This window comes from Sus scrofa, chromosome 1, assembly GCF_054392235.1.
Source record: "Sus scrofa isolate SSC_HxYL_T2T_F1_AM1 chromosome 1, Sscrofa_HxYL_maternal_Yorkshire_Landrace_v2.0, whole genome shotgun sequence".
Taxonomy (NCBI): Eukaryota; Metazoa; Chordata; class Mammalia; order Artiodactyla; family Suidae; genus Sus; species Sus scrofa.
Window position 1 is genome coordinate 230,608,187 of NC_139383.1, and position 22,532 is coordinate 230,630,718.

Sequence of the window (22,532 nt, forward strand, 5' to 3'; positions counted from 1 at the left end):
AGCCTCCGCAAAATACACCTGGATTAGGAAAAACTAAAACTGCCATTTCATGGGGTCCACTTATAGGATACTATATGGTATCAGGCATTCTTCATGTAGGCAATTCTGAAAACTCGGTAATGTCTTTTTAAGTCAGAAATTGGGAACTGGGATTTTGCAACGTCTGTAATGACACCTTGACAAGAAAATGAGGTGTTCCTCACTAACAAAATGTTGAAATGGTGACCCTGAGTCATCCTTCAGTCACCTTCACAATAAGGGCAACTATCTTAAACTAAAGAAATCAGGCACGGAAGGCACCTTCTCAATCATTTATTCCTCCTCCTTAATTATGAATCAGGTATGAGAATCCAGGAGCCATGAAATTAATTATTTTTTTGAAAAACATTTTATTCAATTATTCGGCCCAGAGAAGAAATGATTAAATGCTACCAATCCTCAGTCTTCCCAATTCTAAGGAAGACTTCCTGTTGCTGTTTGGACCTGGGGACAATCAGAAATGACCATGGAAACAAACTATCCACCGAGACATTGCCAGCCTACTTAAGCTTCAAAGAGGTTCTATATTCATAGGTCTACACAGGGAAGCAGGTTCTACTTGAATTGAGATATAGTATCTGCAGAGCAGAGATTCTAAAGCTTCACTTCTCATAATAATTAGGATTATTGTACCTCAGACTATTTACTATTTTCTGTAATTACCTAAAACCCTGACTCCAGGGCAACTGAGCTGAATGAACAATCTTGGCATTACTGTTTGTTCAAAGAAAGAGGCTTAAATATGTTCTAAAGCTATCTTGCACATCTTCTTCCAGCAACATTCAATCTCTACATTGCATTTTCATCTTCTTTTTCATTACAGTTTCTTAATCAACAGTCTCCTTTCTCACTGGCACTGCACTTGAGCAAACACTTCTCTGTGCCGATGTTTTTCCTTTTCTTACTGACCATGTGTACTGAATTTTTGAATACTGTGTAAAGCGGTGGAAATATGACCCACATATACATTCTGACTATGATACCCCCATCTCCAATATGTTGATGAGGATACCTCATCAGCACTTTCATGCCCATTTATATCAGCAATGTTTGCAATACAATCTTCTAAGTCTCCCATTAACGGAGTAAGGGATACTTATTAAAGACCAAGCCATGCCTTAAACTGGTCCACGATCACACATCCCCAATTCAGCCGCAACCCCTCAGATGCTTGCCTTCTTCCTCCGCCTCCTCTTCTTCTTCTCTTTGGCTGCCTGGGCTTGCTTGTGCTCCCAAACCAGGTTGGTCAAGTTGGCCACATACTCATCAGTCTGCTGCAAAAGGTAAGCTAAACGCCTATCTTTCTTTTGATCAATCAGTTTTCTGTAGCCTTCTTCATCTTCAGCCTATTAAGGAAAGAAGAGCATGATCAGAGCATAACAAAATTTTGTAGGCAATGCCTTCTCCCATGCACCCCTCCCTTTGACAGTCTGAACTTTGGTGGTAAGCATGGCAACGGAAGGATCCAGCTGCCAGAGTTCTTGCACCCTCTCTAGGAGCATGGAAAGAGTCTAGGACTGGATGCCAACATCCCTGGATACCAGTTCAGGGCAAGGTAGCTTTTTTTTTTTTTTTTTTTTTTTTTTTGCTTTTTAGGGCCACACCCTTGGCATATGGAAGTTCCCAGGCTAGGGGTCGAATCAGAGCTATGGCTGCAGGCCTATGCCACAGCCACAGCCACAGCAACATGGGATCTGAGCCACATCTGCGACCTACACCACAGCTCATGGCAACACTGGATCCTTAACCCACTGAGAGAGGCCAGAGATCGAACCCACATCCTCATGGATCCTAGTTGGGTTCGTTAACCACTGAGCCACAAAGGGAGCTCGTGATCAAGCATCTTAAGCCAACTCTTTGTTCTTCTGTGTTTCTTTACCTGCACATAAAGTGTTAAAATTTAACGATTCACCATCTGAAGCCTGTCCTTTGTATTATGGAAATTTCCAAATATAATCAAAAACAGAGAAAATAACATAATTTCTCAGAGAACCAACACTAAGCAACAAAAATTAACTCATGATGACTCTGGTTTCATTGCTATCCTTCTCCCACCCTCTCACTGCAATCCCAAACTGGGCTGTCCTAAGCAAATTCCAGACATAATCTTTCATTCGTAAGTATTTTGATAAGTATTTCCAGGGGAACGAATTGAACAGGCTTTGCACAAATAATTTCTTTTTGTTTGTTTGTTTTCGTCTTTTGTCTTTTTAGAGCCGCACCTACAAGTATATGGAGGTTCCCAGGCTAGGGGTCAAATAGGAGCTGTGGCCTCTGGCCTTCGTCACAGCCACGGCAATGCGGGATCCCAGCTGTGTCTGTGACTTAAACCAAAGTTTATGGCAACGCCAGATCTTTAACCCACTGAGCAAGACCAGGGATCGAACCTCTGGTTGCTAGTTGGGTTTGTTAACCACTGAGCCACAACAAGAACTCCAAAAATAACTTCTTATACTTAAAAAGTGTTACAAACATTGCTGTTGATAGGAAAGGTCCAATTAGAGGGACGTTGGTCTCAGACTGGCACTGCAGGATTGACTGGGGACAAGTCATTGAGCATCTGAGGGCTGATATTGCTGAGCCATGAAACAGACACAGTAATTCCCACTTCTACTTCTGATTAAGCAGCATTATGAGGTTAAATGGAATAAAAACTCTAATGTACCCTGGAAGATTTCAAGAGAAATCTTCACATATCCCAAGAAAAGGACATCTAACAAACATTTTCTTCACATGATACAGAATAAAAGGGACACACTGCAAAATCTTTAAGAAGCAGCTCCATTCCAGAGAAGCATAGGGTTTTCAGCCAGAGGTGTCACTCTAGCATTTGACTGCATGACAGTGGCTTCATCACTCCGTTTAGCTGCTGTCTGCCCCATGGATGAGCGTGAATCTCAAATGCTATTATAACTCTAATTGCTTTTGGCTATGGTTGATTTCACTTGAAGAAAGAGTGATAAAAAACTTCAGTTTCTCTGTTATCTGTATATTCCATCATTTAATTGCAAAAATTAATGATTTGCAAATGCCTAATCATTAGTGTCAAACCAATCTGTTACTGAAGTTCTAATTTAGTTTCACTTCAGTTGAATCAGACAAATTTGACTGCTTACTGCTCAAATTACTATAAAATGGTCTCCCCAGCTAGTTAGCGATCTCTTGGACAGTCTCCTCCCTCCCCCAAAAAGGAGAGGAAATCAGGAGGAGATGGTAAGATTTACTAGTACCTGGCCACAGAGCCTTTGAAAATATGGTGTTTACTCTCTGAAATCCAAAAAAAAAAAAAAATGAATGACAACACAATGCAAACCGTAATACTATCAAGGAAGACTGTGTCACTTAGAATTTTCCAGGGACATAATTATGGGTTAAGGCTAATGATTTTATCTTCATCCAATACTCAGGCATTATGTTCCAGAAAGAATGTACAGGTCTCCTATCAAAAGATATCACACACAGTTTTCTAAAACCCACAGTGTGCTCTGAGGTCCAATTCCAAAAATAAATGGTCAATAAAACCAAATATGCGGGTCAGTGATATAAGCCGATCCCTTCTAGGTTTATACATCTACTAGAAAATAAAAGTGGAAATGAAGTGATTCATGAACAGCCTTTGACAGTAACGGGACTATAACCAAAAGAGCAACATTTCAAGATTAACTTAAAAGTCACTTTTTACACTGTTAGAGAAAAATTCTTGCCACTTAAAAAAAAAAAAAAAAAAAAAGCACCCAAGGCTTCAAAAAAAGAGAACTTCTTACATTCTAGGATACAACTTAATGAGATCTTCATTCAAAACAACTTCTGTCATTAGTCTCCAAGAGGTAATCCTTTAAAAAAAAAAAAAAAAGTCGTTTCTATCCTTCCAGGTCTGCTTATCGAAACTCCTGCAATATACAGCACCTGCCTTTATGTGAGAAGCTATCATCTGAACAGCAGTGCCACCCTAGGACATGGAAATACTATACTCATCAGCAGTAGCCCTAGATTTGTGGCACTGCATTGTCTACGAAAGAGAAGATATTTTTACTCCACCCTGTGAAGTTCAAAGGAATGAATTAACATGTTTGATAAGCAGCTTCTACTTTCTCCTTCAAATATGGCATGTTTAACAATCTCAGTATAGACAGGTCGGCGGGGGGGGGGGGATTTTCCTGGATTCCTGTAGGCAAGCCCCTTACCATCAATCTCCTCATTCTCTCTTTTTCAATCCGCTCGGTCTCTTTCTTCTGTTCCCTTTCGGTGTTGGCATGCCAAGTGGCCACTGCCTTGGAAAGCTTCTGGATCTTCCCTGCCACAGATCGATGATACTCCTTAAAATCTTTTGCATGTTGCAAAATACTGTTCAGGTATTCCTAAAGGATTCAGAGCAGGGAGAAGGAATGCTTAAAACCCAGTTTCCAATATCATATAAGGTTTCAACATAGTCCAGGAAAACTCTCAGTGTGGACCAAAAAGCGAGGGAAAACTAAAACCTATTTTGAGATAGATACCATGGTATGTCTCCACAGCTTAGGTGTGGACTACACATGGTAGAATAGATGATTTCTCAAAGTTTTTTAGTTTTGGTTTGTTTTTTGTCTTTTTAGGGCTGCTCCCATGCATACAGAGGTTCCTAGGCTAGGGGCTGAATCAGAGCTGCAGCTGTCATCCTACTCCACAGCCACAGCAACGCCAGATTCAAGGTGGCACATCTGCAACCTAGGCCACAGCTCACGGCAACACTGGATCTTTAACCCACTGAGCAGGACCAGGGATTGAACCCATGTAGCGTTCATTACTGCTGAGCCACAACTCCTCAAAGCTTGTTTTGATGCCAGCCTATGGAAGAGAAGCCTCCCAGGCCTTGAAGGCATGGGTACATGACAATGGAAAGATCAAAGATGGAGAGGAACCCACAAAATGGTGACGACAAAATTTAAAGCAAATAACATTCAAATAAACCTTGGGGAGAGGAGTCCCTCCAGTGAGAATCATGTTATAGAAGTAGTGTTTCTTCTCCTCTAACTTAAATACTTCAGAATTGTGACTCAAAATAAGTTTTATAGGAAGGTAAAATCACCAGACATAATTTGTGTCTGCTTTTTAAATAAAGGAGAGGAAACGCATAACTGTATTTACACGAAAGTCCAACACTTTTCAAAACAAAACTAAGCATTGCAGAAATTAAGCTCAAAAAAACCCAAACAGAATTGATAGGATTATGACATGAAATCAAATCCTACATCAAAATATTTCCAAATCCCTAGAAAGGGATGTTTTAAAATATCTGCCCCTGTGAAAACCTCCAACTGGGCCCTTGAAAGCCCCTGTATACTATATTTATATTTGTTACAAAAATAACTGTTTGCCCTCCTCTTTCCTCTTCCAAGTTCCCTCTCCCCTAGGATTCTGTTCTAGGAAACCTGCCTATGCCCACCCAGACAGCAGCCTCCCATGGGGTTAGAAATAAGGCACCGTATTGAAATTCAGAAAGCAGGGTCAGTCCTCCACCTTATCCTGCTGTGACTGCTGGTGTCACCTGGGGCAAGTCACTCAGGCCTCTGGCTTGGCCTAAGCTTCCTCAACTTTAGGAAATGGAGTGGTCGGACCACGGATGCTCCCATGATCCTTTCTGTGATGTCCCCACTGCCCACATCCCTTTCTCAAGTGGTTCTGACTCCACCCAGTTGCCTGCTTGGGCAGCCGTCCCATGAGGGCACCCGGGACCTGCACACACCCCCACCCCCCGCACCTGGTGCTTCTGCCGACGCTTCCTCTCCTGCTCGATCTTCTGCTGCTTCTCCAGCTTTTCTGTCATGCGGGCTTCCCGCAGGGTCTGGCGCTTGCTCCGCTTGTATGCCTTGGAGTTGAGGGCCGTCTCGAGGGTTGTGTCCCGCCGCATGCAGGCCACCACCTCCTGTCTCAGCTGTCAAGAGAGGAACAGTGAGAACACCCCCTCCCCCAGACGGAGGAGGCTGGGCCCCTGTCCCTGGCCCTGCTCCTATTTCCCTTTAGTTTAGTTCCCCCAAGTTTCTCCATCATAGTTGGCTCTTTTGGTTAAGGAAGGGACTACATCATGCCAGATATATGTGGTATTTTCAAAGATGCTCTAAGTTTTCTTTACAAATAATTCAGATAAGAAGCAAGTACAGAACTGTTAACAGTGTAAAAAAGTATAGAGGTCGTCTTGGTTTGTAAATAAATCAATTGATTTGATTTAATTATTCTAATGATATTAATGAGCTAATAAGCCTTTTGTACTCTTTTACTTCACCTTAAGTGCCATGCTAACATTCTCTTTGAGTTTAAAGATTAACATGCATGGTGTTGTGAAAAAAGAATAGAATCACTTCCTGTTCATGTGCAAGAGCTGCAGATACTGAAACAATATTAATTCACTGTCTCACATAAAAAAAAGGGAAATACCAGTGGCTTCTTCCCACTCCAAACAATATTCTTCACAAGATACTTAATTTTTTTTATTATATCATGGACTTCTTTTAGATTATCATGAATGTAATATCCATATTATATATTACGTGGTGATAGAAGGAGGGGGATTGGAAATATGCATTAAAATAATTCGACTGAATCTGAAATCAGCATCAATATAGTTCATTTCATTGGAAAACTTCATAAATAAGAGATTTTTCAGTAATACGAAGCAAAAATCAGAAACCAATAAGAATGCAGCAGAGTGAAGCTAATTTGAATATAACATGATTCCTGAAAATATTCCAGATTCATACTCATTCAATAAAATTTACTAAATACTTTATCAATGCATTTTATGAAGTTACCTCTAAGAAAGAAGCAAACGAAAGTTTTTTCTCTTTTTTCTTTTCTTTTTAAAAAAGATTTAAGCTCTAATCTACTCTCACAAACCTATGGTCAAATAGCCACCAGTCACTACAATGTCCTCTTATGATCTTATAACCAGTGAGGCAAATGTATTTCCAAACTCATATGACAATAGCAGGCAGGGTGGCCTTGTGATTTTAGTCACACCCTCCAACAGACCAAGTCATATAATTCATACTTTCAAACTACTTTTAGTCGTGGACAATTCATCTTATATGACCCAAAACCTTCACCCAACAAGCCCATCTGACTGGTTAGGAAGCATTCCTGTCACCCTTTGACTAAATGAGGCAGTGTGAGGACCAGGAAACCTACAGCCTTTGGATCCAGAAGGCAAAACTCATCAAAATAAAAATCAGCTCTACTTCATTGCACTAATCTCCTACAGATTTAGAAAATATAAAACAGACTGCTATGCTAGTCTTTATTAATCAGTGACTACTAAGACCATAGCAAAAACAAAACATATTAATTCACTGATTACTCAGTATGGGGGGTCTGATCTGATCAAATATTCCAAAAGTAGTTTGTGATGACTAGTCAACTGTTATAAACCATAGTTTTATGTATTTCTATAAATGATGAGCTATTAATTTAGCAGAGTGGTTTTCATATCTGTTAAAATGATTTTCATAGTCATGGCTAGGATTTTACATTTCTGTTTACAAAGAAGCTCTGATCTATCGCCTTATTTTTCTTTGAAGTCATAAAGGCAAACATGAGCTACCCCATTTGTTCTCCACTAACAAAATGCCATAACTCTGACTTTGGAAACCATAATAGGGGAGGAAAAAAAATGTCTCTGATATACAGAAGAGGAAAATAGAATAATAAGCAGTTCATCTTCATTACTTTTAGCTCTATGCTGCTGGTCGAAAAGATATACTCTTTTACTAAGTTTATATCTTTATAACAATACTGAGCTGACTTAAGGAAATGCACAGATTACACTCTGGAACAATTACATTTATTTCCTACATCTTAGACGTGCTGGGGAAAAGATATTATTACCTGACGTTGGAAATTGAGTAACCGAAGTGCTTTCAGTTCCACAGTTGCTTTGGTTCGTAAATCCGGTGGCAAAGAGCCAGGAAGATTTTCCAGCTCCTGTATCCTATGGGCTATGCGAGCCTGAAGTCTAAAGGAGATAATAAAAGGGGGGGGGGAGAATAGACATTACGATCTGGTCCTAAGTGATAGACAACAACCTTAGGTTGAAGTTCACGGCAAAACATCTTCCAGATACTGATGGCGGATTTCTGACACCCAACCAGATTATCTGAGGTTAAACCGAGAAAAGCTACCTTTGCATTAATACAGATGGGTGCTATATGTGACTTAACACTCTGGCCTTCTTCACAACCTCTCTCTAACAGCCAGGAAGACTCAGACTACATAAGAACAAAGTCAAGCCTCATGGTTCCCTCTGAAGAGAGAGAGAAAATCAGAGACAGGAAAATCTGACTTGTTCCCAAGTGCTTGGCCAGCCAGAGTACAGAGCTGAGACAACAGAGTGCTCCTTCTAACTTCTAGTTAGTTCTGTCCTAAGGCGACGAGGCCATTTGCCCTCCTTGCCAAGATGCTGATGATGACAGCCGTTAAAGCTGAGTGAACAAGAGCAGTTTTAGGTGCTGAGGCCACAGAAATCAGCCAACCCAAAACATTCAGAGAGAGAGAAAGCCCTGCCAACCACAACCACTTCCTCTGTGAGCAGTGCTTGCTTGAGAAAAGAAAAAGCAAATCAGGCATTTTTAAAAATCAGGTTTGGAGCAGCAATAAAGTGTAAAGTAAACAGTATTTAAAAACTAAGAGTTTCTAGAAAAGAATGGCCAGAGATTCTCTTTCTGGACATCATCAAAAAATAGAGCTGGAGGTATCTCCTCGAGATTAAAGCAGAAGAGAAAATAAAAGACAACCGACTTCATCCATTTGGGATACTATTACTGTTAGCCATAGAAACTGGTTTTGGAGTTTCCCTGGATCTCATTCTCACAAATAATTATATGCCATCTAAATCTATTTTTAGAATTACCTCCCCCTAAATTTGGGGCAAGGCTGTCTTGGATAGATTTCAATAAAGAAGTAACAGTAAAAGCTAGTAAGTTAAACTAACATTAACTACACTGAGTTAGGTACATTTAAAGCCCAATTTAATTCTCTGTATCTCTCTTTCACACACATAGACAACCCTACAAAGTAAATGCTACAACAGTCCCATTTTATTAATGAGAAAACTTAAGTTCACAGGTATTAAGAAAGATGTGGACTTCACAGAGCCAGTAGAGAGCCAAGACTGAAACTCTCATTCACCTGATGCCAACACCACTGGAGTGATATAGCAGATAATTAAAATACAGTTTCTTTTTTTTTTTCTTTGCTTTTTAGGGCTGCAACCACAGCAAATGAAAGTTCCAGGATAGGGGTCTAATTGGAGCTACAGCCACCAGCTTACACCACAGCCACAGCAACGCCAGAACCGAGACACATCTGTGACCTACACCAAAACTCACAGCAACTCCAGATCCTTAACCCACTGAGCAAGACCAGGGATCAAACCCACATCCTCACAAATCCTAGTCAGGTTCGTAACCACTGAGCCACAACAGGAACTCCTAAAATATCCATTATAATTGTGAACTCTCTTGGACCTCAACTATAAAATTTGATAATGAAAGATTCTGTTAAAAATTAATATCATAGTTTTGTCAAACTCTATGATGCTGTATATTCACATGAAAAAGTAAAACATTCTATGACTTAGATGCTGCAAAATATCTTAATTCTTCTTACAGTCAAGTGAGTGCTTTTGAAAAAAATTATAGTTGTTTGCTTTGGTAGAGAAATAAATAAAATGAAAACAAAACTTGAAAATGACAGTAAGGGAAATGTATCATTTTTCATTGACTTCACTGAATATCATATTATGACAGATTCCTATTTTATTTGGTATATACGTTATTAATTCGATTCACTGAATGATTTATCATCATAATGTGTTATTACCGGTATTATCATTGTTATTGTTACTTCAACTATGCATACCAACACAAATAACAGCACTTTTAAATAGTTTAATCATGCAACAGACTAAAAATGTCTTAGTTCAAACTGCAATAAGCTTTATTCTCTTGGTCAAATTGTTGAAACTCTCCCAGCTTTCTTTCATATTCCTTTACAACTTACATTCATGGATTCTTAATCATTTTTTTTTTTTAGTTTTCTCTGTATGAAACAAACCTCTACTTCCTTTATTTTTTTTTTCTTTTTTTTTTTTCTTTTTTAGGGCTGCACCTGCGGCATATGGAAGTTTCTGGGCTAGAGGTAGAATCAGAGCTACATCTGCCAGCCTATGCTACAGCCACAGCAACACTAGATCCGAGCCATATCTGCAACCTATACCACTGCTCATGGCAATGCCAGATTCTTTTTTTTTTTTTTTTTTTTTTTGGCTTTTTGCTATTTCTGGGGCCACTCCCGCGGCATATGGAGGTTCCCAGGCTAGGGGTCGAATTGGAGCTGTAGCCACCGGCCTACACCAGAGCCACAGCAACGCGGGATCCGAGCCGCGTCTGCAACCTACACCACAGCTCACGGAAACGCCGGATCCTTAACCCACTGAGCAAGTGCAGGGACTGAACCCGCAACCTCATGGTTCCTAGTCGGATTCGTTAACCACTGCGCCACGACGGGAACTCCACAATGCCAGATTCTTAACCCACTGAGTGGGGCTAGGGATCGAACCCACATCCTCATGGGTACTAGTCAGGTTCATTACCACTGAGTTACAACAGGAACTCCCAATTCAATTTCTTAAATACACACATAGCCCCAAATCCCCAAATACAGCAGCAGATGATATATCTTAACAATTAAAATATTAAAAGTATTATAGATTTTTCTCAAATACATAATTTAAAGGGGAAAAAAAAAACTAAACTGAAACAATTTCACTTTTGTGGCATGAAGGCCATACTAAGGGAAATGTAAATATTATAGCAGGATGAGATAAGGGTCAATGTTATGGTTATTCTACTTCCTTGGTTCTAGATTTATTGCAGATCTTTTTCTTTTGAATAGCCCAGAACTCAAATTCTCCCTTGGTATTGTTTTACTCCCTTTGACAAATTAGGTCAAGGGCAATATTAGAGGAATAGCTGTTTTTTCCTTCATCTTCTAAAGAACCTGTGGAGCTAAGATGAAATAAATAATCTTAGGACAACCGGGCTGACAGTGTAAAGATTAAATCACAAGAAACTGGGAGGGTGGGAGTTGCAGAGTGGAGGGAAGGTGGGGCATGGAGTGGAGGAAGCCTTGGGTGATTTGGCCTAGGAGTGGGCGGGCAGCGGGAGACGGATGCACTTCTACCTGAAATGACTGTTTCTCCAAAGGGCCTAGTAATTTGTCCATGAATCTCAGATTTCCCAGCACAAAAGAATCTTTCTTTTATGAAAGGGAGGCAAGAAGTACAAACTGCCAATGTGCGAATGATAGAAGAGAAAAAGGCAGATGCTAAAGTAAAATTATACGCATTCAATTCAGTACAGGGCGGGGAGGGGTAGCCAAGGTCCAGGAGGGGCTTCTTTTACGTAGGAAATTTTATCTTTGTGTGGTGGTAGCTGTTGTTGTTAATAGAAATCTTCATTTTAAATAATGCTTCTCTCCAGACAATTTCATCTTCCCATCAATGGGATTCAGCAGGTAGTCCGCTAAAGAGATTCAGGATTCTAAACTTCCCGAAACAACAACAGATGTAATACTGCATAACTGCAGGAGACTCATTTAGTGTCCTCACGAGGACCGAAAATTGAAGCAGAATTAGGTCACTCAGGTTTTTCATACAGATTGAACAGTAAATCAAGAGGGGTTACTGTTCTGGCAAGAAAAAGAGTTCCATTAAAGGCGACAGATATTTGTTCAGGTCCAGAGGAGAAGTTTATGATTCCTATAGGAGAGTTATTTGAACAGAAAATGACACTGGTACATTTTGTTCCTTCAAGGAGCTGAGTGACACTTTTAAAAAGAGAGAGAGAAGGAAACTGACTTTTGGTAACTCTGCTGATGAAGCAGCTCTTGGTCGTTTTTGAGAAGGAATTTTCAGGGTTGTGATGGAGACCACGGCAGGACCAAAAAAAAAAAAAGTGGACCATGCTTGCTTCCCAGGGCAAGGAGGCTACACTACAGTTTTCATACTAAATTCTGACTTGATACCAAAGAGGGCTCCCATAAATTGAAGAGGCTCTCTCTTCTCAAACAAACCCCTTTCTTTCTCATGCAAAGATCTGTGGAATTAACTTATATGCTAGCATGATAATTCCTGGAGCACTTCTGACAAGCCCTCTAACTCGAGATGTAAAAAACTGAAGTTAGGTATGTTGACAGGGCAAAGAAAGTGTGCCAAAATATTAAAAAAAAAAAAAAAAGGCACCAACACAAAAAAATAATAAGGCTCTATCATAAGAAAAAGATGGTCTAAAAGAAAGGATCCAATGTAAATGGGAATAAAATGTTTTTCACTGAAGAGCTTGTATAGATCTGAGGCAAGGTGTTCATATGCAGAATCTTATTTATGCTATTACTGAATAAAGAAGGTCAATTTGTCAAAATTCTGATTTTATGATGAACAGTCAAGTGACTTAAAAGTAAAAAAAAATTTAAAAATTCTGACAATTTCAATTTTCACAGACAAGGTAAATGATAGTACAACAGTCATAAAGAAATGAACATTCCCGACAGATGATTTTTGCTCAAACCAAGTTTATGAAATTATAAAAGAGATTTCTTTTTTTTTAAAGACCTTACTCAAATCCTCAGTCAGGAGGGAAAGATACACTGGACCCTTTCAGTTGTTAGTGCTATAGGCTGGTAAGCAATTCTCTCAAAGTGGGGCAGAAGGAAAAGGGTTTTTTAGCTAACTTTTACAGGTACCTAAGGGGCTTGATCTAACCCTTTTTAAGGAATAAATTTTATTAACCTCTGCAGTTGGACAATTTACCTTCGTACAGGCAGAAGCCAGCTACGGCTCTTGAGGTAAAGAAGTTAAAGATGCGCATGTAAAACCTAAGCTTCTTTTCAAGATGGCCATGGGAAAATTCAGACCAAAAGACCCTCCAGACTTTTGGACCCAGGGTTACCAGATCAATCACTTCAAAAGCCAAGCAGCTTTACCAAAGAGGAGACATTTATCAAGTAATAATAATAATATGAAAAATAGGCATTCCACCACATTCCCCAATGCTTATAATTTAAAAGATACTGACAGACACATTGTTTAAAAAACTGACACAGGTATAGAAGACAAAAGCTTTTTCACACACTGGAATAGGCGAAATGGTACAAACAGTACTACTTAACACTGTTTATTCTAGGAGACCATCCACTAAGATCATTTCCCCACCCTTCCTGCCCCCCCCCAAAAAGTGCTAAAATTAGCTCGTTACAAGAAAAGAAGTGTATATAAAACTCTGGTAAAAATGATAAAATTTAGGAGTCAGTAAGACACACACACACAACACAGCACAGGCTGAAAAAGGAAGAAGAAAATTCGGATGTATTTCTAGGTTATGAGGGTAGTTTACATGATTTTGCAAAAGGACTGATAGCTCTCTAACCTTCAAGGTAGGTAAAAATTGTTAGCTCTTGGGAAATCAGAATTTTAGAGTAACCACACATTCTCTCTCTATCCCTTTTACTGTCTTTTCAAAAGCACTTTTGACTTTTTCATTCAATAGCAACATCAAAAAAAAAAAAAAAAGGCTGCATATGAATATAGTGTTTCTGCCCCAAATGAGTGCATAGTGCTAATATCTGACTTTCTACCACACAGCAGTTACTCACCCAACAGAACCTGCCTACCAACATTCAAAAATCAATTGAGTTTGAGTATCTAGCTCTCTAGGGATAAACGGAAAGCTGGGAACAGCAACATAAAAGCTCTTAATTGAGGATTAGTAATAGCAATGAGAGTAAAGTTATACTTTTCATCCAAAAAGCTACACACATTGAATGGCAAGTTACTGTGATTTCTTTTGGAGTAAATGCTCAAAGCTAATAACTGAGTATTTTAATACTCAGGTAAGTCATGTTTTTTCCAGTAAAGATTAAGGTAATGTTTTTAAAGGGAACACAGACCTTATTTACTAACATTCTTTATAATTTTTAATCTCTGATCTTTTAAATTAAATCATACCTGGAAAACAATGAAAACAGTTAATATGTATTAGATTTTTTTTCCCTTTTTCAGCCGCATCCATGGCAAGGACTGACTATGAGTCGCATCTGCGGCCTATGCCACAGCTGCAGCAACACCGGATCCTTAACCCACTGCAGATCCTTAATGCTCTGAGCTGGGCCAGGGATCAAACCATCTACACCACAGAGACAAGCCAGATCATTAACCCACTATGCCATAGCAGGAACTTCTGGAAGTCTTTACATGATTTTATCTTCCCCCTACAAGAGATCCTATAATACCCTCTTTTGGGAGTTTCCTGGTGGTCTTGTGGTTAGGACTCAGGGCTTTCAGCATTGCAGCCTGGGTTTAATCCCTGGTCCGGGAAACAAGATCTCACATTAAGCCACAGCAGGCCATAGCCAAAAAAAAAAAAAATGAACATTAGAAATAGAAAATAAATACCCTATTTTAACAGAGAAGGAAATTGAGTCACAGAAAAGAGATGTAACTTGACAAAGGTAACAGCTAGTTAATAGCAGAGCATGCTTTCTGGCTAACTCCAGAACCAAGATCTTAGCTTCATTTTCTCTTAACTCAATATAATGGACTCTCTTTTTGATTGACATTAACTATTTACATCAGGGATCTGCTAACTACAGCCTGCAGGCGAAACCCTGCCTATAGCCCATTCTTACAAAGTTTTCCTGGAACACAGCCAGCCCACGATTATCTACGGCTGCTTTCACACTGTAAGGGCAGACCTGGGTAGTTACAACATAGACTCTGGGGCCCTGTACAGAAAAGGTTTGCCAATGCTTGATTTAGATACATGTGACAAGTCAGATGAAAATCAAGTTTCTGGATTAAGAGTTTAAAAAAGGACCCCATCAGAATTCCTGTCGTGGCTCAGTGAAAATACCTGACTGGTATCCATGAGGATGCAGGTTTGATCCTTGGCCTTGCTCAGTGGGTTAAGGATCCAGCGTTGCCATGAGCTGTGGTGTAGGTGACAGACCGGGCTCAGATCTGGCATTGCTGTGGCTGTGGTATAGGCCAGCGGCTACAGCTTCAATAAGACCCCTAGCCTGGGAACCTCCATTTGCCATGGGTGCAGCCCTTAAAAAGAAAAATAAATTAAAAATAAAAAAGGACCCCATATGAAGACACTTACATAAGGCCTACCCCAAAAGCTGGATTAAGCCGTAGACAGCAAAGGCTTTAACTAAATCAAAGAATACAGGGGCTTCCTTGTGACGCAGCAAGTTTATGATCGCTGCAGCAGCTCAGGTCACTGTAGTGGCAAGGTTTGATCCCTGGCCTGGGAACTTCTACATACCAGGGGAGCTCAAAAAAAAAAAAAAAAAAAAGAAAGAAAGAAAGAAAGAATACATTAAATACATTATATCAAGCTACTGAAGTATGTGTTAGTATCACCAGATGTGGTATTAACCTGAAGGTCAGGTCAACAGACACACTCAACAAGTAAACAGCTCAGTTACCATTGAAGGACAAACCAACAAACCAAAAGGAAACACTACATAATCTAAGTGTGGGTTGACCACTTTCTTCCATCTTTAGGAACTGAGGGCTGGACTCTGGATCTGAGCATGTCATAGGGGTAGTTAAAACTTTTCTGATAGAATGGGTGAAAATCATAGTCCTGCCAATCTAGAACCTCCCAGAGGGCCCTCAACGCCCCTCCCCAGTGGCCAAAAAACTCTTCTCTGTGACTTTGTTCTAAAATCATTCTCAGGCATTAGTCTCAGCCTCTGGGATTTCCATTAGACCTTTCCCTGGCCCCAAAGAAAAGACCACAACCCAGGAGACACCAGACCCCCTAGGCTGGCTGGTTCTTTCAAGAACCCAGCAGCTGACACCCCGGGGTGGGGTGCATTACCTATACTCCCGCTCCTGCAGAATCTCCACAGGGTCCAGGCCTTGCGGTTTCTGGACAGGGCTGATCCGGCTCTGCTTCTGCTGCAGCTGCAGGATGGGTGAGGGCTGCCCTGGGGCGGGCTGCGGCACGGAGGGCCCAGGCACTGCGGCCGCAGGCGGTGGTGCTGCTGCGGGGGGTGCGGGCGAGGGCCGGCCGCTGGGCGCAGGCACAGGCAGCTTCTGCGGGGGACTCGGGCCGCCCAGCTCTGGCCCCGGGCCTGCGGGACAAAGAGCGACATGGGCAGCTCAGGAAGGAAGGAAGGAGCCCTCTGCCCACCCCCTGTCTGCCCACCGCCCCCTGCCACCTCCCAAGAAAAAAGAAGGGAAGGGAGGAAGATGAAAAGAAGGGAAGAGGGGGAGTTCCCGTCGTGGCGCAGTGGATAACGAATCCGACTGGGAACCATGAGGTTGCGGGTTCGGTCCCTGCCCTTGCTCAGTGGGTTAACGATCCGGCGTTGCCGTGAGCTGTGGTGTAGGTTGCAGACGCGGCTTGGATCGCGGTTGCTGTGGCTCTGGCGTAGGCTGGCGGCTACAGCTCCGATTCGACCCCTAGCCTGGGAACCTCCATATGCCGCGGGAGCGGCCCAAGAAATAGCAAAAAGACAAAAAAAAAAAAAAAAAAAAAAAAAAAGAAGGGAAGAGGGGAAAGGAGAAGGAAGGAAAAAAATGAGCTGGCATCTATCCCAAAGGGAAATGCCACTCATTAATGAACGTTGGCAAAATGGCCCCCAGATGACTCTTAGGTAATAAACTGCTAAGAATGGACACCCTGCTTTTAATGTAGGTCTACAGTGGGCTCTTAAAAAGAATTACAAATGCATTCAGAGTTCTGAAAAAGCAAGGGAGCCACCCAACAGTCAGGCGCAATTTGGGTGTCTTTTTGCCAACCACGTGGTAAACCCCCACCTATCCCAATCTGGAAGAGCCCTGCCCTTAGAACTCATGCGGTACAGCAGCTCACAGGTTCTCTGAATGTGAAAGGATAGAGGCACCCCATTTTTCCTTAATGAGCTTTAAAGTGTATTTCAGGCTTAATTAGTGCATAGAGAACTTACATTTTTAACTACATGTTAGAAAATATTTCTAAAAACATTCAGTGTAGAGGCAAGAAAGAACCTGCTCATGCCATCGAATAAAAACTAGCAAATATTAACATTCAAGAGAGCATTTTTCTCATGTTATCAGAATAAAGGAATATGCACTCATTAAGCTTATCAAAATGCACTTGATAAGTTAATTTAAAGCAATTTTCCACATTAAACTTTAGGAGTTTAAGTTGATTGCTAGGTCTGGACCTAAAATAAGAAGTGTTCCATCTCTCCTCTGAGGTGATTTTTTACTTATTTCAAAGTAATGAATAAGATTAGTGATGCTACCAAAGGAGTCAGTAAATTAAAAAAAAAAAAAAAACTTAGTAAGCAGATGTTAAAAACCTCTCACAGGCATTATTCCAAATATTTTCTGTATCTGTTCAGAGAAAAGTTAAAATTATTAAATGATAACAAAAATAATCATCTCTATACTTCAGAGTGACTTAATAATCAACCATACAAAGACATACATTATGAAAAATTAAACATATTTATTCAATTTCCAGCAAACATTGTTTAGAAATGGGCTTAAATGACAACACAAGGATAATCAAATATTTTGATAGAAGGAATGGGAAGAATGAGAACAAACTGCTTAGGAAACTACAGTGTGTGTGTGTGTACGCGCAGCATTGTTCTTTTTTCCCCCTCCTTCTGAAATTAGGTAAAACTTTCCAAAAGACCTAGGGCTAGATAAGACTTCTTAAGGTAATCTGTAGCCCCGGTTCTAGGATTGATGAAAAATTCTGGAGGGAAAATGCATTTCTTTTTATTTTTTACCTTTTTTATCTTAGGCATTGTAGATGCACGATCACAATAAAGAGATTCTTTTCAGCTAAGAATGTTCCCATTTTTTCCTGAATGGGAGGCTTTTTACAGAATGCATAGCTTTTCATAATATTTTAGATTTAGAGTTTCTTTCATCCATATGTAAGAAACCAATTTCTAAACATTAAATCTTAGGGTTGTTAAGCATTGGAATGAGTTATGGAGGAACATTTCAAATGTTTTTTTCCTGTTGAGGTCGTTCATTTAGGTTGCTTTAGATGTGATCCAGCCAAAAGAGAGGAGACAGAGATTCCTAACAATCATTTAAATTCTCTGTGATTCCATGAATTTCCTTAATAAGCTCGAGAAACTGATAGAATTAAATATATTTGAATACTTGGTATAAGCATACTAAATAATAAATTTAACACAATGAGGCGGTCTACAAAAACCAGCACCTTTAATAAAAAGAAAATCCATATCTTGCTGATAAGATAATATCATATGAATTAATTACCTAATTTCAGTTCTCAAGCATTTTTCCTGCTGTTAACAGTGCAACAATGCAACACATTTCACTTACTCTGGGTGCTTTCTTTAGCATTATAGCTTGTAAATACCTATGCAGAAGTCCACACCGACTCCTTGAGTTATATTCAAGTCACTATTTTTAAAATCACACAATCAAAGGAAGGCATCCAGAGCATGTCTGACATCCCTGGTTCCGAATCTAGTCATTTTCAGCCTAGGACTACGAACTATATCTGATACACACACAGCTAGGCTTCTTTAATCTATAAATACAGACATTTCTTATCTGGTTGTAGGACCCTTAAAATTGAGAAGCAAAGAGAAACCCAAACAGGGACTTGGATATTCAAATCTCCAATTTAAAAATACAACTTGTTATGAACAAAACAGATTTAAAGTACCCTGCATCTTTGCAAAAGAACTGATAAGTTGCACCTTATCAGCCTGAGCAAGTTACTTACCCCTTGTACCTCAGTTTCCTTGCGAACAGAATGGGGATAATAACAGAACCCACCTCCTGGGGGGTTCTAAGGATTTAACATGGTTATATGCTCAACCCCCAGCTCTGGTCATTGTTGTAGCCACCAAGGGCATGAAAGTAAAGAAATCTCATTTAATTACTCAGCTTTTCAGAAAAACTCCATGACAAAAGAATACAGACGACTATATACAAAATAACCAACAAAAACCTACTATATAACAGAGGGAACTATACTCAATGTCTTAAAGCAATCTATGATAGAAGAGAGTGTAAAAAAAGAATATATACATTTATATATGTGTATGTGTATGTGTATATAACTGAGTCACTTTACTGTACACCTGAAACTAACACAATGTTGTAAATCATCTATATTTCAATAATTTTTTTTTAAAAAGGCTTTCAAAGAAATTTGGTACTGCATTAGCTAGCAGCATTGCAAATGAGCTATTCGAAAGCAAACTTCAAAGTGTTTCCACAGTTAATACAACTCAGCACAAATACGCAGATAAATCGGCCTGCCATGTGTCTCCTGCTAATCCCCCATCAGAGTCACAGGCAAACTCCTTTCTAACTAAACACTGCTGAGTTCCTTTACTGCCTGGGTCTATTCTCTCCTCCCTCCAACAGATGATATAAACCTTCTCTTTACAGAGGCTGGGGGACTGAATGCAGCCAGCTGCCATTAGACACACCCACAACACAACTCCCTAGCTCTGCTGGTCCTTCAGGCGTTGAGTTGCCTGACTGGATTTGCTTTTTATCAACAGAAAGCATCTCAACAACAGATGCTCGTGGTCTGCAAAATGATAAGAACACACCCTGATATCTTCAGATGGAAGACAAATTACATTCTTTAGCTTATCTCTTACTCCCTCCCCAACATAAACAATTTAGGGTTAATGGTCAGAGGTACAAAATGTGTTCCTCATCTTAGAACAAGGTAGAAACATGCCCTGACACTCCTGAGGGGCCTCTCACTGCAGCTAAGCGAGGGGTGGGGAGAGGTTATGAGGTGCCTGATTTTAAGAAACAGGTGAACAAACTTACTAAATTACCTAAGTCTCACTGTACAGATCTTCTGCACAGAGCTCCCACTTTACCTTCTGGCAAACAAGGATATTTATGCAAATAACAGTCTGGGCATTAAAGAATGATTTAAGTGGTTTCCACAGGTTGAAAAAGTAAATGTAATAAAGAAGTGTTTTTATACTAAGCTTACTAAGAAATTTTAGATAACTATAAAAGGAGATGCTGGAAGCAGGAAAGGGACAAGCACTGAAAAAAATCAGCAATAAAACTTTTACTTTCTACCATGAAGTCCTTCCTACCTACCACAAAAAAAACCCCAAACTTTCTCAGTTCCTATTTTGAATTTTGCTTTCATCTCTAAAGAGAAAAATGTATCAAAACTAGAAGAAAAAATGGTGGGTTCGATCTGAGCAGAGCCCACAGCAGGCAAGGACCAAAGAGTTATTTGTTCAGTGTACACTTCCTCCAGTCAAACCGTAATTCTCTGCTGGTGGCTCTGATGCTGTCATTTTTGGTGAATTATAACTTTGGAGTGGTTTGAGGTAGATCACCCCAGCCAAAAAGATTCTCTTCACACATGAATAAGGCTAGCAAATGGGACAAAAGAAAAATGGAATCGCAGCTACCTCCAGAGAAGGAGACATGATTAAATTGATTTTTTTCCTGCACTATTAGCAGAGGTAATTATACTTCTTTATTTTAAAGGGGTGGGAGAGGAGAGTCCCCATTGTGGCTCAGTGGGTTAAGAACCCAACCTAGTATCAGTGAGAATGAGGGTTCGATCCCTGGCCTCACTCAGTGGGTTAAGGATCTGGTGTTGCTGTGAGCTGTGGTGTAGATCACAGATGGATGTCTGATTAGACCCCTAGCCCAAGAACTCCATGTGTCACAGGTATGGCCATAAAAAGGAAAAAAAGAAAAAAAAGGGAGGGGAGATAAAAAATTAATAATAATTAATAAAAGTAATATTAATGTAGAAAAATTATTTTGCCTTATTTTGACTTGTCCTAAATGCCAACTTAAAAAAAAAAAAAGATGTCTTTGTCAAGTAAGGTCTGGAAATACAAAAGACATGAGCAGTGAGTTAGACAGAAAATTTGTCTCCCCCTAATGACAGGAGCATGGCGAGGAAGATATAGACATTAGAACTGGGGTAATAAAAAAAATTTAAAAATGGAGCCCTCTCTTCTAGAAATGATCCAGAAAATGCACTCAGGATTTTGTTGGTTAGGATGTGCAGTATTTGTTAGGCACAGTGTCCAGAAAACTGATACTTCATCCTTTAAGTCTGACTCTCCCTCTGATCTCATTATTGTGACTTTGGGCGAAAACATTTCTCAAACGAATTCTTGAAGCATTCAGCTTCCTGCTTCCTTAAATAATGCCTATGTGACAAGGTCCCTCTCTGTTACCTTTTTCGGGAAGCACAGATTTTGGTCCCTCCTCCTTAAATTACCAACCATCTGACTGTTACCACTCAGCCTCTACTGGGAACTCTCAGTTAATGCTCCTCATATACTGAGATGCAGGATAGCCAGATCACCAATTTTGTTGCTATTATGTCTGGAGTACTAGTAAAAACCCTCTCAGTTAAGGAGCTGAGACACTTTTCCTTCCTATACACAGGAGTAAAAACTCCTGCATTTGGTACACAGACCTCAAGACACAGTCCTTCCCTTACAATGAGCCTTTTGGTCACAGAGGAGCCAGTGTGGGGAGGGGAATAAGGACCCAGGCTTTCGGGTGGTGCTGCTGGCATTGGAATCTTGACTCTTCACACTCTGGATGGGCCATGTGGGCAAGGTGCTTATTGCTTAGTATGGAGTACCAGGTTAGCACTCAATACGTGCACACCACATACACACACAGACATATATAAGTATTTTCTTCTCTCTGGCTGCATTCCTGAGAGCTAGAGTTTTGTGGGGTTTTGGTTTTTTTTCTTTTTTGCTTTTTAGGGTTGCAGCATATGGAAGTTCCCAGGATAGGGATCAAATAGGAGCTAAAACTGCCGTGTAGACAAGGGATCCAAGCCATGTCTGTGACCTACACCACAGCTGTAGTGGTGGTACACTGCAATGCCACGTTACAGTATAACACCAGATCCCCGACCCACTGAGCGAGGCCAGGGATGGAACACGAATCCTCAGGGATACTAGTCAGATTCGTTTCTGCTGCGCCCCAATGGGAATTCCGAGTTTGGGGGTTTTAAAGCCTCTAAAAACAAAGAGTGTTCAAACCACCACTTTATGCACAGTTTACTTGTATAGCTTTTGTAGTCTACACTATTGTGGTCCCATGTGATCCTCCACCTACCAGAGTACCTCTGTCACACAGAGAATCTGGAGATTACACAAGACTTTCTTGCTCTTGAAAAACACATTCCTAGGCTCCATCTACAACTAACAAGATAAATTTATTGTTCACAAAGGAAACTCTTAGGGCTTCCTCTACCAGAAGAGAAACATTTACAAACGCCAAAGGTAGAATATTAAAAAAAGAATTGTCATCTGAACCCTTTCACACTGTAGAAGTCCCAAATCCTAGGAAGAGGATCAATATCCCAAACTCATTACAATGATCAGATGTCAGGGCTTACCTACATGAGAGGAAACCTTTCACAGGAATGAGTGTCAGT

At 40.2% G+C, this 22,532-nt stretch overlaps 1 protein-coding gene across 14 annotated transcripts in view; it reads right to left on the reverse strand.

Annotated features, from left to right (window-relative positions):
• The window catches only part of SMARCA2 (SWI/SNF related, matrix associated, actin dependent regulator of chromatin, subfamily a, member 2), a 191,115-nt gene that overhangs the window by 144,195 nt on the left and 24,388 nt on the right, over positions 1-22,532 (reverse strand). For all 14 annotated transcript variants that reach the window (XM_021064340.2, XM_021064291.2, XM_084986871.1 and 11 more), the window contains 5 exons: positions 15,954-16,209; positions 7,897-8,023; positions 5,777-5,950; positions 4,224-4,397; positions 1,215-1,385 (listed from right to left, as the gene is read on the reverse strand). In XM_021064340.2, coding sequence (XP_020919999.2) covers positions 1,215-1,385; positions 4,224-4,397; positions 5,777-5,950; positions 7,897-8,023; positions 15,954-16,209 — 902 coding nt within the window. The remainder of the gene's footprint in view (positions 1-1,214; positions 1,386-4,223; positions 4,398-5,776; positions 5,951-7,896; positions 8,024-15,953; positions 16,210-22,532) is intronic.